The 18,185-nt window shown below is 34.1% G+C and overlaps 1 protein-coding gene across 1 annotated transcript in view; it reads right to left on the bottom strand.

Moving 5' to 3' along the window:
* Positions 1 to 18,185, bottom strand: part of DPYD (dihydropyrimidine dehydrogenase) — a 961,456-nt gene that overhangs the window by 511,564 nt on the left and 431,707 nt on the right. Inside the window, 1 exon segment of the mRNA XM_077120172.1 lies at positions 8,656 to 8,866. Coding sequence (XP_076976287.1) covers positions 8,656 to 8,866 — 211 coding nt within the window.

Here is an 18,185-nt window from a genome sequence, read left to right as displayed (position 1 = left end):
TAGATAGGTACTCCATATTCAACAGTTTCATAAACCAGATGACCAAGACCTGACTTTTCTACTTAAGAAGCACAATATTGACTCTGAGTCTGCTTTCCCACCTCTTTTCCTTAATCTAGACCTTAATCGGTGGCCATTTAAACTACTGAAAACAACCTTTTAAATGGTTTCATCGATACTAGCCTGTCTTAATTCCAGGGCTTCTTTTTCAACAGTACTGCCACTGTGGAGATGCTTATTCCACCTCCTCATGCTTCCTACATGTGGAAAAACAATCATTAACATAATGCTTGTGATGTCTCTCTGTAATTTACTTAAATCTCCAAAAGCTGAAATTCAATATTCTGATTAGTAAATCTGGCTAGGCATGCACAGTCTGCCTTTGCCATGGCTATAGATTTGCAGCTGCCCATGTGAACACAGGTTCTCTCTCTTCCCTCACCCTGTAAAGCTTCTTCTGGTGTCTTTCTGTAGGGGGACCTACCTTACTGGACCATAACCTGTGATTAGGTGGGCGAGTCTGCCTAATTCAAGTATTCAATACTATAAAACATACTTGCCTGTGATCATGAACCACCCCAAATGGCTATATTCCTTGGAATTAACTCCCATTTGAAGACTATTACAAGTATTTCAAAAACTAGGAACAGAGTTGTAAAATCCAAATCCCATGTAACCTTGTTAAAAATAAAAATAAAGAACTTCTCCATCTTTAAAATCCCCATTTGTCACCTGCATGTCTCCAGGATAATATTCAAAGACCCTGATTTTCATATAAATCCCAGGACTCCACACAAATTTATAGCCAAATTTCCTGCCATCTTAATCTTATCCACTCCCCACCACCCCTCACCTCCCATCTCACAAACTATCTGTTCTAGCTAAACAGGATTTCTCACTGTTTCATCAGTCCATATCTTTGCCTATGACATTCCTTCTGAATGCCATTTTATATGTGTGCTTCTCTATTAGCCTACAAGCCCCTGGAGGGCAAAGACTTATTTTATCCATGCTTCTACCCCTAGTGGACAGTGGCTAGAACATAGCTGGACACCAATCAATGTTTACTGCTGGATGAACAATTTAGAGAATGAATAGTAGAAATCACATAATAAGAAGGTCTACTTTCTTTTGGAAATGGAAAACGCAGACATTCATTTATGAAGATGAGAACATGTATGAAATAAGTAGGTTGACAACTTTCTAAAGGAATTTCTTTTTTACAGCTTTTACATATGACTGTAAGACGGTTATTGAATCTAGTAGTATGATGCTAAGCAGGCTGTGCACTCTACTTGTGCCTTCCTCCTTCCACTCTCATTCTATGGAAACTCCTGTACATCATGCAGACCTCAGCTTTCCATACAGCCATAGATTCTGTGCTCTGTGCTTTCCAAGCACTCTAAACATCTCTCAAGACAATTTATTTTACTTGTCTTTTCACAACTCTATCCCCAGAACCCAGCTTTGCTTGGGATAAAAGGCCATCAAAGAAATTAATAAATAATTCTATATAATAAATAATTCTATAAATGAGGGGACTAGTTTACATGGCTTCTTATGCCCCTTTCATCACATTTGGAAATGTAAGGAATAAAAATCCCAATGCAAGTTACTACACTGTAACATATGTATCACGACAGATTGTCCATTCCATTTCTCAGTTCTGTTTCATTCATTTTGGTTATATTAAATGATTAGTAAGTCCCTTCTTCTAAAGTTTTTGTAATCCATCAAAAGTATTTCCTATCTAGCAATGAAGTACAGTATTGCTTAATTTGATCTTTGAAATGTTATTGCAAATATTTCTGTTTATAAAAAATGCATGCACCTATGGAAATTTGACAAAGTATGACAATTTATAAGAAGGAATAAAAGAAATCAAACATACTGATTCCATTTTTTTTAAAGCACAGGTAAATATAACCACTATTATTGGGCATCTTTCTCATCTAGTGCGCATCCTAAAAGTAAAATATTTTTTCCTAGGCCTTTAACAACAACTAAGTAATCAAAAAAAATAAATAAATAATGTACACATTGAAAAATTCTTGCATCCCCAGTGGCATCAGGGTCTTATGTATGCCTTTTCTTGCCTAACTTCGAATCTCTAGTTCCAATTTAGGCCAGAATATGGGGAATTAGTCTATGGCTTGTACCTTCCTCAGTGTGGAAGCAACTGAATCAAATCCACACTCAAAAATGACATTAATAAAATGTTTGATTTATCCCATGATGTTTTCAAAAACATTTTCTGAGGTTCTCACAATAAGAGGAACTGATGAGTGATTTTAAAATCTCCCCCTCCCCCAATACCCTCTCTTATGGAACTAATTGCAATTAATGCTATCAAGGGAGTTAGTTTCTGAGGGTTCCATCAAGTATTCAAAAATATCTGGGCTTTGGCTTTCCTTGCTATCTCTTGTCTCTAATGAGATAGGCAGAAAAAATAAAAATAGGCACTCAGGGATGTACATAAACTCCTTTCCTAGGAGAAGCCACTCATGCCCAGGTCACGAGCTTAGAGTTCAGTCACCCGGCTGTGTGCCCTCCTGAGCTGTGCTAGGCAGCATCACACTGAGTCCATTTTACTGCCGCAATTCATCCTATCTTCTTTTCAAAAACACAGATTTTTAATTTTAGTTACATTATCCCATAATTTCCAAGCACTTAAAGTTTCAAACTATATCCTCAAAAGAGCTTTTCTCTTTCCTTTTAAAAATAAGAATAAGCCATTGTCTTAGATTAAACAAAAAAATTAGCCCAATTTCACCATAAGAGGGAGAAACAAGTTATTTAAAAACCCTTTGCTTTTAAAATAATGTATGGGAACTCAAACCAGACATTTCTAACTACTAAAAATTAGTTGGAAAAAAATCCTTTCCACGGTATGAAAAAACATCAGAATGTATGATAACATATTTTTTAAATACATATGACAGTTACAAACTGTGGAATGTTTTTTCTGCAAATAAGATTAACCAAAAATACTTTAAGTTTTCTCATTTGAAAAATCATGTATTGTAAAAGCACTTGCTTCACTTATTTACAAAGACGTGTGACTGCCTCTATAGCGCCTTATGAAATTCTGATTTTTAAATCCCTTTTCACAGCATCATATGGGTATGACATAACTCAATTGAACTATTAAAATATAATTTTGGCGGGCCGCGGTGGCTCAGCGGGCAAGAGTGCTTGCCTGCTATGCCGGAGGACCCCGGTTCGATTCCCGGCCCCAGCCCATGTAAAAAACAAACAAACAAACAAAATATAATAAAACAAGAAAATGTTTAAAGATGTTTCCCTTTCTTCCTCCCTTCCTTCCTTCCATCCTTCCTTCCTTCTCTCTGTCTTTCCTTCCCTTCCTCCCTCTCTCTTTAAAAAAAAAAAAATAAAAAAAAATATATAATTTTATTATCCAATAAAAAGTTACTACACCTAGCTTTAAGTGCATTTACATACATTACTAATTGCTAATTCATTTATGCTTAAAACAACTCTAGGAGGTTGAGAATATAATCACCCCTCTTAAATGATGACGACTGCTAAGTACAAAAAATTAAAGTAACTCACTAAGGCCACAAAGGTAGAAGGAGAGAGTCAGGTATCCTGACTCGAGAGCCCCTGCTCAGAGCCTCTATACCTACAGACTCTAACTGATGCAATATTCTTTTGATTATAGAAATTGTAACAATTTATGTCAAAACAAAAAAAATTCAACAGCAACAGAAAATAGAGCTTTGTTTAAATTTTCATATTTTTGGAGAAAAGTAAACAAGTGGACCTGAGAGAAACCCAATTGTAATAAAATTAATATCCTCACATGAATTGAGTCAAATCAAATCCACAAATATATACTGCACATCTATTCTGGCCATATCAATATTCCAGTCACTCTTAGAACTTCAAATTACTGTAATAGCATAATCCCTTCCTTTTTAGGGTTTACAGTCCAACATGAAAATAAATGATAACACATTATGGAAGCCTGAAAACATAGCTCTTTTCAAAGTGGTCATATTAAAAGAACCAGAAGATAAGTATGGTTCCATGTATGGAAGAGGCACTGAGGTCATGGCATGGATTAATGCGTGTTCCTCCAACTCAATGAAAGCATATTCAAAGAATTATGTCATCTAGATTTCCCAGGAATGTTTAGACAAGGCCAACATTATTGCCTTAGTTGGAAAAATGAAGGTCAGTGAAGCCAGCAATAATGATAAAAATTCTCCTCATCAATTCAAAACAAACAGAAAAGACACATATACATTCACAACTAGTGGTGTGGTTCCAAGCAGAAAAAAAAGTGAGGATAAACTACAAAATAATGAAGACATCTCTTAAACTTGACAATATTTAAACAAAACAAAAAGAGATATTTTTACTCAGCAGAAAAGTAGACTTTCTATATTCTGAAACATACACATATATGCATATATTTATATATCCACACAGATATTTCAAAATACAACTTAGAGGTAGTTTGTGCCTAATTTAAGTCATTTTAGAACAATAAAATCCCAATTTAATCTAACGTGATTTGGAATCTTACACCCTAGGAAGAATGAATGAGAATTTTTAAAAAATGGAACCTCTCTGAGTTTGTCACAGGAAAGGGCTAAGGCTTTATTATGTCAATTGAATTAGAAATTGGACACTATTGCTTTTGCAGTTTGAGAGGAGTTAATGAATTCAATTAGATTGTGTGCATAATAAGTACACATATGTTCTATGCAGAGAGAGGCAAAATATGTAGTCTTCTGCTATTTCACACTCACTGCTCCAATCTAAGAAAGTACGCAAAAATAAAAGAGAATTAGGTAAAATAATGAGGATTAATTCTGTTATTAGCCTTAGTAGCAATACAATAATTAGCATGTATAATCCAAAGATAGTTTCCAAATTTATTTTAGAAATTTGACATAATTATTCTCTCTATAAAAAGTTGGGCCAAATCACTTTTATGACAAGAAATGTTCATTATAGATCTACTGGACACATAATAATAAAGTTATTTCTACCTTCTCCATGGTGAAACACAAAAGTTGTGGATGTTGCAAATTCATGCAATTTATCAGAGAATAAAAAAAAAACCTGATATCCTTCTAATTTCCCAATTTTGCTATTTTTAATAATATCTTTAACATCAATGAATATAATTGAGACTCTAAAAGAATTTTCAATTAAATTATAATTCAAGAATACCGAGTATAAACTACCATTGTAATTTACATGTACTCTGTAAAGTTTATTTCAGGCTTTGAATCCTGGAACATAGATTTAGATAAGAAATTTACCTAGAACATTCTGAGTTATTACTAAAGTCTGTGCTACATACTAAGAGGGATATGATAGGGCACAGTGGAAAATAAAGCCAGATACATAGTATGAGGCCATTCACCATAGTTCTCAAGTATTAAGAAGAGTAAGAGCTTTGTCCTGTAACATAGGGTAATGTTGATGAGTTTAATAAAAAGAAAAACTGGAATTAGAAATGTGAATCTGGGAAAACATTTTGAAGACTAGCAATGAGGAAAACTGTGGTACCATTTACAATAGGGAAGTTGAAAGAGATGTACTTTAGGCAAATCTGCTGAGTGCTCCTTCCTTATGTGTGCATCTCTTAATGCATTCTTTAATTTGTAATCAATTTGCTTAAAATTCTTCCTTGACCACCAATCTATGAGGTTTCTAAGTGAAAGGAATGTCTCATTCATCTCTATTTTTCCAGAATATAATTTGGTATCTGGTATTCCCTAGATACCCAGTAGATATTTGTCACATGCATGAACATAAATATGGGGTAAAAGGTCTTCTGAGACATGGGGAGTGAAAAATAAATTTCTGAGTAATTTCCACAAAAGTGAAATAATGCCTGAAGTGTGTCTAGTCAGCACGTGGTACATGGAAGAAGTTAATTAAATTTTTCTTGCAAGAATAAATGCCTGAGTATAATCATTTTATAGAGGGTGTAAATATATTAAGAAGAGAAAATGGGCAAACCGTAATTTGGAAAGTACTAAAAAACAAGCTACAGAGAGCAAAGTTATCAGTGATAGGCTTGGAAAAGAATAGTCAAAAAAAAAGCAAAAAAAAAAAAAATAGAAATAGAGTGCATGGGTATTTCAGTGGCAGAATGCTTGCCTTCCATGCAGGAGACTCAGGTTCAATTCCCGGACCATGCACCCAATGTGTATACATACACACACACACACACACACACACACACACACACATATGTATATAGACACAAACAAATGTGTTACAGTTATGCTTCCAAAGCATTTCCATATTATTTCACTTAAATTATGACACAGCCCTGAGAGGTATGGAAAGAAAGTATTATTGTGTTTGTTTTATTATAGATGAAGAAGTTGAGGCTCAGAAATGTTAAGTGACTTGGAGGGGATCATTTTAAATGGGGAGAAATATTTAACATTGTCAAATGTGGAAATGAATAAGGACTGAAAAGATGACACTCAGTTTGAGTAGATTCACTGGAGTTTGGGCAAAGTAAGGTTGGGGAAGAGCAAAGAGTGGAGTGAAGATGGGAGCTGATGACTGGAGAGACAGGGTATAGGCAAATATATTAAAGGTATCAGAATGGTAAAAGATTTAGGGAAGCCTAAGATGAGGGAAAATACTAACATCCTCTTCTCACCCAAATGGACAACTTGCTCTCTGTGAACTTAAATATGTATGCAGATAAAACTTTTCTGATTTTGAAATTGCTATTTTAAGATTTTAAACGCCATTTGGGAAAGGTTTTCTTGATTAGCTTCTACCAAATACGATTTTCTCTGTTTCTTTCATTAATGTTTCTATTCAAAAAACAGTGTTGAAATATCTGGATGAGAGTAGAAGCATGAGTGCCAGTTAGCATCCCAGCTCTTCCAGGAACTCTCTCACTTGAAGAGTAACTTTTTATTAATGTAAACATTGATGGACCCTGGTAAAGCAAGTAATCTATTTAGGGATAATTTTTTTTTTGCACCTGGTATTTTATTTCAAATCAGAAGTGGGGGTAAATAATAGTGAAGATCCTCTTTTCTTGATTTCTCTGAATGTGGATAGTACCTGTGAAATGTGAAGTACTAGAAGAAACATACACAAGTAAATCATGAAATAAAGCATAAAATAAATTCTGAAATGATCATGAATAAACATAAATAGACAAAATTTTCTTCCGCTTCATATTTTAAATATTAAATTAAATCTCTCACCCCACATACATACACACACACACACACACACACACACCTCTCTAGCATACACCTACCAAAATTGCATCTTTGATTGCAAAAGCTGTTCTCCATGATCTTCTGAGTCACATCTATTTCGGTTTGCTTAGCAAAAGAACATTTTTTCATAATATCAGGGTTGTTGATTATGGAACACAAATTTAGGTGGGTGAACTAAATTGTTTTTTTGAAATAAAAAAAATCATCGATAGAATTGCTAGTTAAATATCATTCAAAATTTTAGCCAAGTTTTGGTGATGTGCAGAGTAGTAAGAACAGTATGATTTTTCAAACAGAATGTAATTTACACATTGTACTTTTTTTTATCTCCTTGAACCCAATTAATGAATAAACAAACCACACTGTGACTATGTCTACATATCACATAAGCATCTAGATGAAAAGTGACAAATTCAGGCTATCATCCAACTATTTGAAAACATTTATCTTGATGACATTAAACATCTGGATGTTTCCAAATACCAAGATGTTTGATGTCCTGCAGATAAAATATCTTGATGACTGGCTGAAATTTTTATTTATCTGTTGCACAAAAATACACATTTGCAAGCCAGTATCTCTTTCTATTTTAGATGTAAAATGTAATTTTAGCATGACTATGGTAAGAAGTCCGAGATGGGAACTGTCTAGCATACATTTTTGCTATTGTTTTCTTAAATGAATCTATGACGTGGAGAAACATCTTTCTTTTATTTTTTTCTTAGTCATTTCACCAGTGTGGATTCAAAAATAAAATATCTGCCAAATGAAGGTACCAAAGCACCTAAGCTTTCATCTACAAGGGTCTGCAAAAACACTCTGTGTGTGAAAAGTATAACACAAGGTAGTCTTAATGAGTTGACAAAATATTCAGTTGAAATGCTATTTAAACCTTCCTTTTCCCATTAATTTTCTCAAAGCATTTTGCTCTTCCTCCCCAAGTCCATTTATGCCATCCACATAAAATAACAGGAATTCAAACTTTCTCATTTGATAATTTTGATGTTCCTAGTGATGATTTGATACAGGGAAAGTAGTAAATAGGAATTACATTTTGGTCTATTCATTCTTGTCAACTGAAGATTGACAGCTACAAGTTTTCTGCCACATTTTCTCACTCTAGCCTAATTTGAGAAAAATCCATTCCTACATTGGAAACAAGGTAAACATGATAAAATAGAATATGTATTGTGGTTATTAGCTTGAAACAAAGACTAAAGTTCTTATTGATTTTTACCTCTTTAAAAACAATTCTGTATCAGCATTAAATACCACTTCTAAGCCTTTTAAATTGTGATTGCTTGCATTCCATACTGGAAGAGGGAAATGAATGTTAAAAGTGAAAAACATTTCCTTGAAAGCTGGAAATTATTACGGCGCTGCATTTACACACTTCAGCAACTGAGCACTCTACCTTCAGGATCACTTAGCACTGAGCCAAAGGCACTGATGACCACATCGGCTTTCAGACGGACTATCTGATCTTCATCTTCATTCCAGTTTCCAGTTTCATCTTGCTCTGTCCGACAAAATTGCATGGCAACAATTCTTCCACCTTTCACTATAACTTTCCGTGGGGACAGGAAAGGTAAAAATTCACATTTTTCTTCCTTAGCAAGTTCCATCTAAAATGAAATGGAACAGAGAAAACCTTGAAAAGATTTCTTCTTTACACATTATTTGATTTTTAATTCAGTTATACATGCTAAAACATATGAGTTTCAATCAACATGACTAAATATGGGGATGCCATATGATCCTGCAACCCTGTTATTAGGCATGTACTTCGAGGAACTGAAAGCAAGAACATGAATGGACATTTGCACACTGATGTTTATGGTGGCAGTACTCTCGATTTGTAATGAATGGAGGTGGCCTAAGGATACATCGACAGATGAATGGAAAGGCAAACTATGGCGTGTAGATACAATGAAACATTGAGCAGGTGCTAAAAGGAATAAGTTGTGAAGCATGAAACTAGGTGAATGAACCTTGAAGACACTATGTTGAGTGAAATAAGCCAGAAACAAAGACAAATATTGTAAAGCCTCATTAATATAGACTATCTATAATGTGCAAACTCTGAGACTTGAATTTAAGAGCATAGGTTATCAGGTGATAGAGCATGGCCAGAAATTAAGTAACTGATGGTTAAAGAGTACACAATGTTCAATAAGGCTTATTGTAAAGGTTCCTAGGTTGTAAGCTCTTATAATAGTCACATCTATTTCTGAGTTTTAACTATTATTTATAAGTTGACATGCTGATGAGCTTTTTGTGTATAACCCTTTACTTCCTGGAACTCTGGGTACCTGTGTGACACCTGAGACTCAGAGCTAGAGTTCTGCAGCTCTAAAAGTCAGCATTACTCCACACAGCAACTGTTTAAGAAGCAAAAAGGAGATCAGACTTCAATTAGAGATATGAATGTAGCTGATTTGGATAGAACTAAGGTAAATCAGAATGCAGGGTAAAGGATGATATTGACTGTATTTTAAAACTTCAACTTCTATGTGAGATCAAAGGACGGGATGTTTATTTGTTACAAAATTTATCTTTTCTATAATATACTACCTAATTTAACTTGTATGGTCAGTTTGTTAAGCAACATATTACATGGAACCTTGAATGGGGAATGAAAACTTGTCATTTTGACAGGTTAATGTAATGCCCTTATAAATCCCAGAGTAATTTAGGCATAAAATAAGAAGTATGTGCAAAGTCCCTTTGAGGGTTTGGGGGGAAATGTAGGAATATCAAATTTCTCTACGTAGGAAATTTCTGATATTCTCACGATCATTAGGGACTAACAGTTTCATAAGCCAAGCCCTCAATCTTGAGGCATGCCCTTATAAAAATTATTCCTGTAAAGGAGAAGCTAAACCTACTTACAATTATGTCTATAAGTCATTCCCAAAGAACCTCTTTTGTTGATCAGCTGTGGCCTCTCTCTCTCTTAAGTCAACTCCACGAATAAACTCACTACCCTCCCTTCTATATGGGACTTGACTCCTAGAGGTGTAATCCTCCCTGGCTACAAGGATATGTCTCCTGGGATAAGTCTGGTCCTGGCATTGTGGGACTGAGAAAACCCTCTTGACCAAAGGGGGAAAAAACAAAGCAAAATGAAGTTTCAGTGATTATAAGATTTCAAATAGAGTTGAGAGGTCATTCTGTAGGTTATTCTTATGCATCATGTAGATATTCCTTTTTAGTTTCTAGTGTACTCGAGTAGCTAGAAGGAAATACCTGAAATTGTTGAACTGTAATGCAGTAACCTTGATTTTTGATGATGAGTATATACCTATATGAGTTTTATGGTGTGACCGTGTGATTGTGAAAACCTTGTGGCTGACACTCCCTTTATCCAGTGTGTGGGCATATGAGTAAGAAAATAAAGACAAATTGTGGTGATGAATGCACAACTATATGATGATACTGTGAGACATCAATTGAATACTTTGGATGATTATATGGTATGTGAATATATCTCAAAAAAATTGCATTAAAAAATCAACATGAAGTTTTTCTCCACCAAAGCTGAGATTTGGTTGTTAGCCACTTACATTTTTTTAATCACTGACTCAGGCAGGTCTTAAGGATTGGAGTTATGATGTGAATTTTATAAATTATGGTATCACAAGATAATTTTCAAGTTTCGAGTAGAGTGTGAGTTTTCTGACTGTAGTGGTCTGGTTTCCTTAGCTTTCACTTTTACAGAATGCTTCTTTCTGATCATAACACAAGAAAATAGATTCTTCTGTTCATTATCAAACTACATATAACTAAACTGGAATAATGTCAATGAAATGGGGGAGCCAATCTGTGCAAATATATGGTTAGAATAATAGGTTGGAGAAGAGACGGCTAAAGAATTTCTGTAGAAAACAAGAAATAAAAGAAAAAAATATTCTTTCTTTGAAGGCACAGAAGCAAATATTGTAAATGAATGTTTTAAGAAAGCAAGACAAGTTTATCCACTTGACCAAATTACCAGTACTTCCACATCTCTTACATAATTCATTCTGCCATAAAATCTGGAAACCCTGGTTTCATTTCTTTTAATACCAATAATGGGGTACCTATCAAGACTGATTCTAATATTTACCTATTTGCTCATTGCTCCATTCATTGTTTTTGAGAAAATAAGCTCTTGTCAGTGTAATATAAATGCAAATGGCTCAGACTCGGATAATAATTATTCTTAAATAAAAGTGAAAATTTCCAAATGAAGGAGGTAGGTAGGAGGTCAAGGCTCATTCTTTCCATCTTCTGTTAGGAACCTCTGACAGTGACATTGAGGAGGGTGTGTACATATTACTATAAAAAGTATGTGGCCTCAAACCAGGAGATATCTAGACTATATCAAGATGAAGAAAACTGAGACATAAAGTCACTTCAACAGTGTAATCTAGCCACGGACCCATATCTCAGCACCCTCTCTCTATATATATCTAGGTACTCCAAAGAGGCATACATCAAAACCACATGGACAGCTTTATAAATCACAGATTGCATGGGCCTGTCTGCAAAGTTTCTAATTTGGTAGGTTCAGGGTGGGGCCCAAGGATTTGCATTTTTCACAGATTCCCAGGTGATGGCAGGCTGCTGGTCCTGGGATAATACTATGTGACCCACTGCCTTAGACTATAGCAGACTGGCTCTAAACCTAGCTGAACCACACCGTGAATTCTCAATGAAAGCGATATCACCTTCAAGGGCATGAAAATTGGTTTTCAGGGGAGGAAAAAATTTTAGATGTTACAATGATTTATGGTTTCCCAAACAGTCAAAGTGCATATCCAGATACAGAGTATGTTAATGGTCCAAAAATTACAAGAATGAGTGGGGGGAGACAATTAGGAAAAAATACGCCTAAAAAAGACTTCCAAGGGTGACAACAATGATAAAAAAAAAACATATATTAGAGAAAACACAATTTATAATACATATTAACACAAACATACTAGGTCCATCTCTTATACTTTTTGAATATTTCCCTTAAAAGTTAAGAAACTAATCATATAAGCAATTAATGCACCATATTTCACTTTTCATGATAAATTTAAAAGACGAACAATATAAAAAACAATGAATATATGGGATATTGTGGCTAGAAATTATACAAAACAATGGATCTAGGATTGTTCACTGGTTAGACGGGGGATTAGAGAAGAATAGAATAGACTCAGGTTCGAAACTTGCTTCTGCTGTTCATTTGGGTTAATCAAAAAATCTATTGGATCCTTAGGTTTCTCATACATAAAATGCGGATAGAATAACTAATTAGTTGGTTTGTGGTATTATTTAATGCAATTAAGAAATGTAAAGTCCAAAAGCAGAGCCCGTCATAAAAAAGGGTGCAAATAAATGCTATTTATTTGTAATTGACACCTACTGAATTCACTTTTACCTCCAATCATCTTCAACTATTGTGATTTCAACAGAAAGGTGGCTCAATAGCAAAGGTTAAAAAAAAGGGAGAGACGAAGACAAACCTTACACTCCTCTTTAATTGTCTACAAAGTAAAAACACATACTCTGGAAGGAAAACTATTCTTTGAATAATTCAAATTATAAAATAAATACGGTTCCAGTATATAAGATATGTTCTCTGTATTACTTTTGTCACATTTGCATAATGTTGTACCTTATAACTCATCAATATAAACCAGTTTATTGTGTTTCAAAAATGTCAAGGGATGCTAAATTTTAATGATAATGCCACACTTGATTGAATAACAAAGCCAAATGTTTATGGTTAGAATAAATCAACACACAATGTGTATTTATAATAGTACAATTTTCTGTGGATGTCAGAAAAAAAAGTCCTGAATTATGCCATATATATTGAGAGTATTTCTCACAAAAGGATTTTTACCTGTTTTGTCCTATTCTGCTTTACTTGACAATTAATGCTTAAACTAGTATCTATTATTATTATATGTAGATCATCTTTAATCCTTTTTGTAATATATGGCATTAAATTAAGAAATAAAAACTGAACACTACTAAAAAGTAAGAAGCTTTTAAGAATTTAAAATAAAGATTATCAATGATTTCAGGCCTGAACATGTTTTAATAGTTTTCTTACCACGGATTTGATATGTGAGGCCCCCAAAACTATGTATGAACACAAAGACACCAAATCCTTAGCTTACACAATAATTCACTATATGCATTAAGGCTGTTAACTCATATTCAAATATTTAGACATTCACATTAACTCAGCGTACAGACGTCAGGTGGGGTGAACTTTGGCTCCTACAAAAATTATTTTGAATGGCCACTTTTGAAACTAGGGGCGTTCTTTATGAGTTAAACATATAAGATTAGGCTATTAGTAGCTGTGATTTTTAAAATACCTCTAATTGCTTTTAATTCTCAATATAAAAGTAAAATCTGTTTAATACAGAACAGTTAGAAAATACAGAATTTTATATGAAAAAAACACTAACTCCAACCCACCACCCAGAGAGAACTACTATTAACATCTTAAGTAATTCCTTCCAGTATTTTTTTGATGCATAAACACATTTTTTAAAAAGCAGAATTTCTTACTTATTGCATTTTCAGTGTTATATTCTGACACTTAAAAAATTTAAGATTATATTTTGAGCTTTTTCCTATATTACTTCATGATCTTAAATGGCTGCTAATACAAACTGGATTTTGAATGTGCCATAATTTATTTACTTAGTACCCAATTAGTAGATATTAAGGCTATTTCCAATTTTGTTCTTTTAAATAATATTATAATAAACATTGTCAATAAGTTTTTGTCTGTATCTCTGATTATTTAGGATAAATTCCTCCTACTGAGACACTTGCTACATACTGCAAAACGACCTTCCAGAGTATCTTTGTGGGAATGCATGTGTGCATGGTGGTGTGTTTTTGCTTTAATCAATTAAATCAATCATTAGGAATGATCATCTTACAGCACTGGATATTGTTAATGAAAATGTTTAATGGTTAATTTATACTTTTATTTAGTGATCTTCTGTATCTGGTGCCTATTTTTAATTGGTATGTTTTTTTTTATTAAGTATGAGCTGTTTATATAAGGTATAAATGACTGTTTAATTTTAAATTTATTTTATTTTGTTCCAATGCATCATTCGTCTATTTGTTTATTATGGAATTTTTGAAATGCATTTAAGTTTTAAAAATGCAATTACACAGGGATATATTCATACACCAAATAATCTATCCATGGTACACAATTAATGGCTTATGTTATCAATATATAGTTGTGCATTTATCACCACAATCAATTCTAGAAAATTTTCATTACTCCAAGAAAAAAAAGAAAAAGAAAAAGTAAACTAGGAGCACTAAAAGAAAGAAAAAAATGGGAGGTGGGATAAGGAGTATGGGATGTTTGGCATGTTCTTTTTAATCATATCACTTCTTGCTAAGTAGAATTTCCATTTTACATAAAAGAGGGGGAACTGTTTAAATGAGATATAAGAAGACGCCATCGAAACATACATATTTATATGAAAAGGGCTTATATATAATGGGAAAAAGTAATGAGAAACCAATAAGAAACATCTTGAGAAAGAGGGACATATTAGGAAAATGAGAATATTAGTAAGTGAAGTCAAATGTCAAGTTTAATGTCTTTTGAATTATTTGTGGAAAAAGATGAATTCATTTTTATTAATAGAGAAATCTGTCTAAAAAGATAATAATAATGATAATTACTAATATACCAGGTATTTTTTTAAGTGCTTTACATGTAACTCATTTTAATCCTACACAGAAGGTATGTTATGACACCTATGACACCTTTTTATTTATGATAATAATGATAACAGTAATAATAAAAAGTGTTTAGCTCCAAACTAGTTTTTTCTCTCTGTTATGGATCAAATGCGAATAACACACTGGGCATCATGGTTTATGGATTTAGCACCCAAACCCAGGCACTTTACTGCTTTGTAAATTTGTAAATATCCAACCCCAGTATACTAATACTATATGAAATAATGTTATTTCCATCCAATAGCAGAGAAATTGAGACTCACAGGGACAATGCCATATATTAAAGGATGATAAAGCTTAATTAAACTCCTGTTCTGGCGGAAACCAAATCCTATATGGTCTTCATTAAGTCCAAGCAAATGAACATTGAGACACAAGCTTGGCAAATCAGAAGGTATAACATCTAATGCGCAACACGGAGGAGCACCAAGTGAATTTCAGCACCTGTCTGTGCCTATCAAAGTGAATAGCACATAGTAGGCCTTTAATAAAGTTTTGCCTAACAGAATGAAAGAAAAATTAATATGAAAACCCAAAAGACATTCAAATCAATGAAAGCATAACCAACTGTAACATATTGAATGAACAGCTACTAAACACCTATCCTAATGCTAAGTAACATGGATCATCCAGAAGAAATGCTACCTGACCAGATCGCCCTGTGTTGTGAGGTTGAAATCAAAGAGCAAGTGGAAGAGGCCTTCCCTCCTCAGTTATCAGTTATGCTGCCATCAGGAAAGGATGGCCCAGACAGGTCAGATGGACCAGCGGTCCACTCTCATGCAGTAGGTCTTGATATTTTACACTTCAAACTAACCATCCTTCTGTGCTAAATAATGCACAGAGCTCTGTCTTAGTAACTTTTACCACCTAACACTCATTAATGACATTAATGGCATCAGTATATGAATGCTTCTGTTCATGGCCTAAATATTTATTTATTTTAATGGATCCTATCTTCATTATGGACAACTGGTACATCAAGAAAACTACAAAATCTCTCTTGCCCCCATCTCTACCAATAATTACTCAAGGGTATAACAGAGTAAATAGTCTTAAGTTTCCATTTTTATTCTTTTTTGTTTGTTTTTGTTTTTTGCATGCACGGGCAGGCACCGGAAATCGAACCTGGGTCTCCGGCATGACAGGCGAGAACTTTGTAACTGAGCCACCATCCCACCGCCCTTAAGTCTCCATTTTTTAGGCTCAATAAATAGGATTATCACTTTCTCTTCACATAACATAAAAGAAAATGAAACAACTTTCTTTTTAGCTTTGATTTCCGCCTCCATATTCAAGAAAGATATGTAGTTGATGTTGAGTGAAATAAAAATAGCATGCCATACATGCAATAATGATCATCATTTTAATGATTAACTTTATGTAATGTGATGATTTGGTCTGATTAATATTACAGGCATCATACTGTGGAAATTATGAAACAACTTAATTTACTATAATTAAAAGCATGATGCCAAATCATTTTTAGATTGCATATAGGCAAAGTGAGCATAGGTTATAAACTATAATGAGCAGAACTCAAAGCAGCAGACATTAAATTCCGGAATAACTACTAATATGCCAATGCTTGAGAAGTAATATGAAGAAACAATATTCTTTGTAAAGACAATTCTTCAATAGTTATATTTTAAACATGTGACCAATCCTATATCAATACAAAGACCTCAGAAATGTCATTTGGGATCTTCTTTGGTGGTCTGCCTTGACCACTGAGATCCTGGACAATTTTACCTCTCATTGTAGGACATACCACAAACCATTCATAACAGTAAGAGTACCAGTCACGCGTAAATTTACCATATACTAAGTTTCTATTATGTACCAAAAATTGTGCTATGAGCTATATTATTACTAAAATAATTCCTGCCTTCAAAAACCTCATAGAGGCAGACACATAAGCAAGTATGGTCAGTGTGTTAATGTATAAACAGTATGTTACAATGGCACACACACTCAAAAAGGACAATTTACATAGCAGTAATGTAGGCTAAGTAAATTCTGTTCAAACTAATTCTGAAGGATAAAGGGAAGTAAGTTACTGGAAAGGAAATTATTAGCAGCTAGTATGCTGCTGTCTTTCCCTTGAGGGAGGGAAGGTATATCTGAAGAAAGAAATAAGGTTAATTTAATCAAATCTCCTTGTAAATATGCTACTGGGAAACAAACCATGGGCATTTCTTCATAAGTGAGAGAGCCCTTATCTATGAAATGCTTTTAGCAGAATGTATTTGTTCTATCTAAGCTATGGCTAAAAAATTAAAATCCTAGAAAATATAGAAAGATATATTGCAGTGGGTTGGAACCATCCACCTCAGAAAAACAAGTTAAACTTAATCCATTCCTATGGGTGTGGACCCATCCCAAAACTGTGTAAATAAGATCTCTTCAAAATGTTACTTCAGCCAAGGTGTGGCCTAAATGGATCAGGTTGAGTTTTAATCTGGATTACTGGAACCCTTTATAAGCAAAGTGAAATTCAGAAAAAGCTGAACGGAGCAGCCAGAAGAGCAGGGAGAGGCAAGGAGAGGCATCCATTGCCATGTGGCAGAACAGTCAAGGACCAAGGATCACTGGCAGCTGGTCACAGAATGCCAGTCTTCTGAAAGAAAACATCAACTTGATAATATCTTGATTTTGGACTTCTTCTAGGTTCAGAACCATGAGTCACTAAATTCCCATTCTTTAAGCCAACCCATTGCATGATATTTGCTGTAGTAATGAGGGAACTAAAATATGGGACATGACTCCCTGGAAAGACTCATGTAAGATAACATATATAACAATCTGAGTGCAAACAGGAGATGGTTCATAACTGAAGCAGCTTCCTTTGGTGTAAGTGGCGGAGTTATCACAGATTGCTTAGAGATCTCATATGCTAATCTGTGTTAGAGCACATCCTTATGCAGCAAAAAGGAGCCTGGTGGTCATGCACCTCTCCTTGTTTACTCAACATTTTGCATTTACTCTTATTCTTGGGATTATTAATAAAGCTTAATGCAGAGTGAGGTCTCTACCTGTGAGTCTGATTTCACAACCTGATCTTCTGATTATCTTGGTTACCAAGGAGATGAAGGAGGATAACGGAGTTGCAGGAAGAGGCAGAAAATTATGTCCATCTTGATCTTAGAGCCCTTAATTTACTAAAATAGTCCT

This window comes from Tamandua tetradactyla, chromosome 11 (assembly GCF_023851605.1).
Source record: "Tamandua tetradactyla isolate mTamTet1 chromosome 11, mTamTet1.pri, whole genome shotgun sequence".
NCBI lineage: Eukaryota > Metazoa > Chordata > Mammalia > Pilosa > Myrmecophagidae > Tamandua > Tamandua tetradactyla.
Note: the sequence above shows the minus strand (reverse complement) of the source record. Positions and strands in the feature narration are given on the sequence as shown.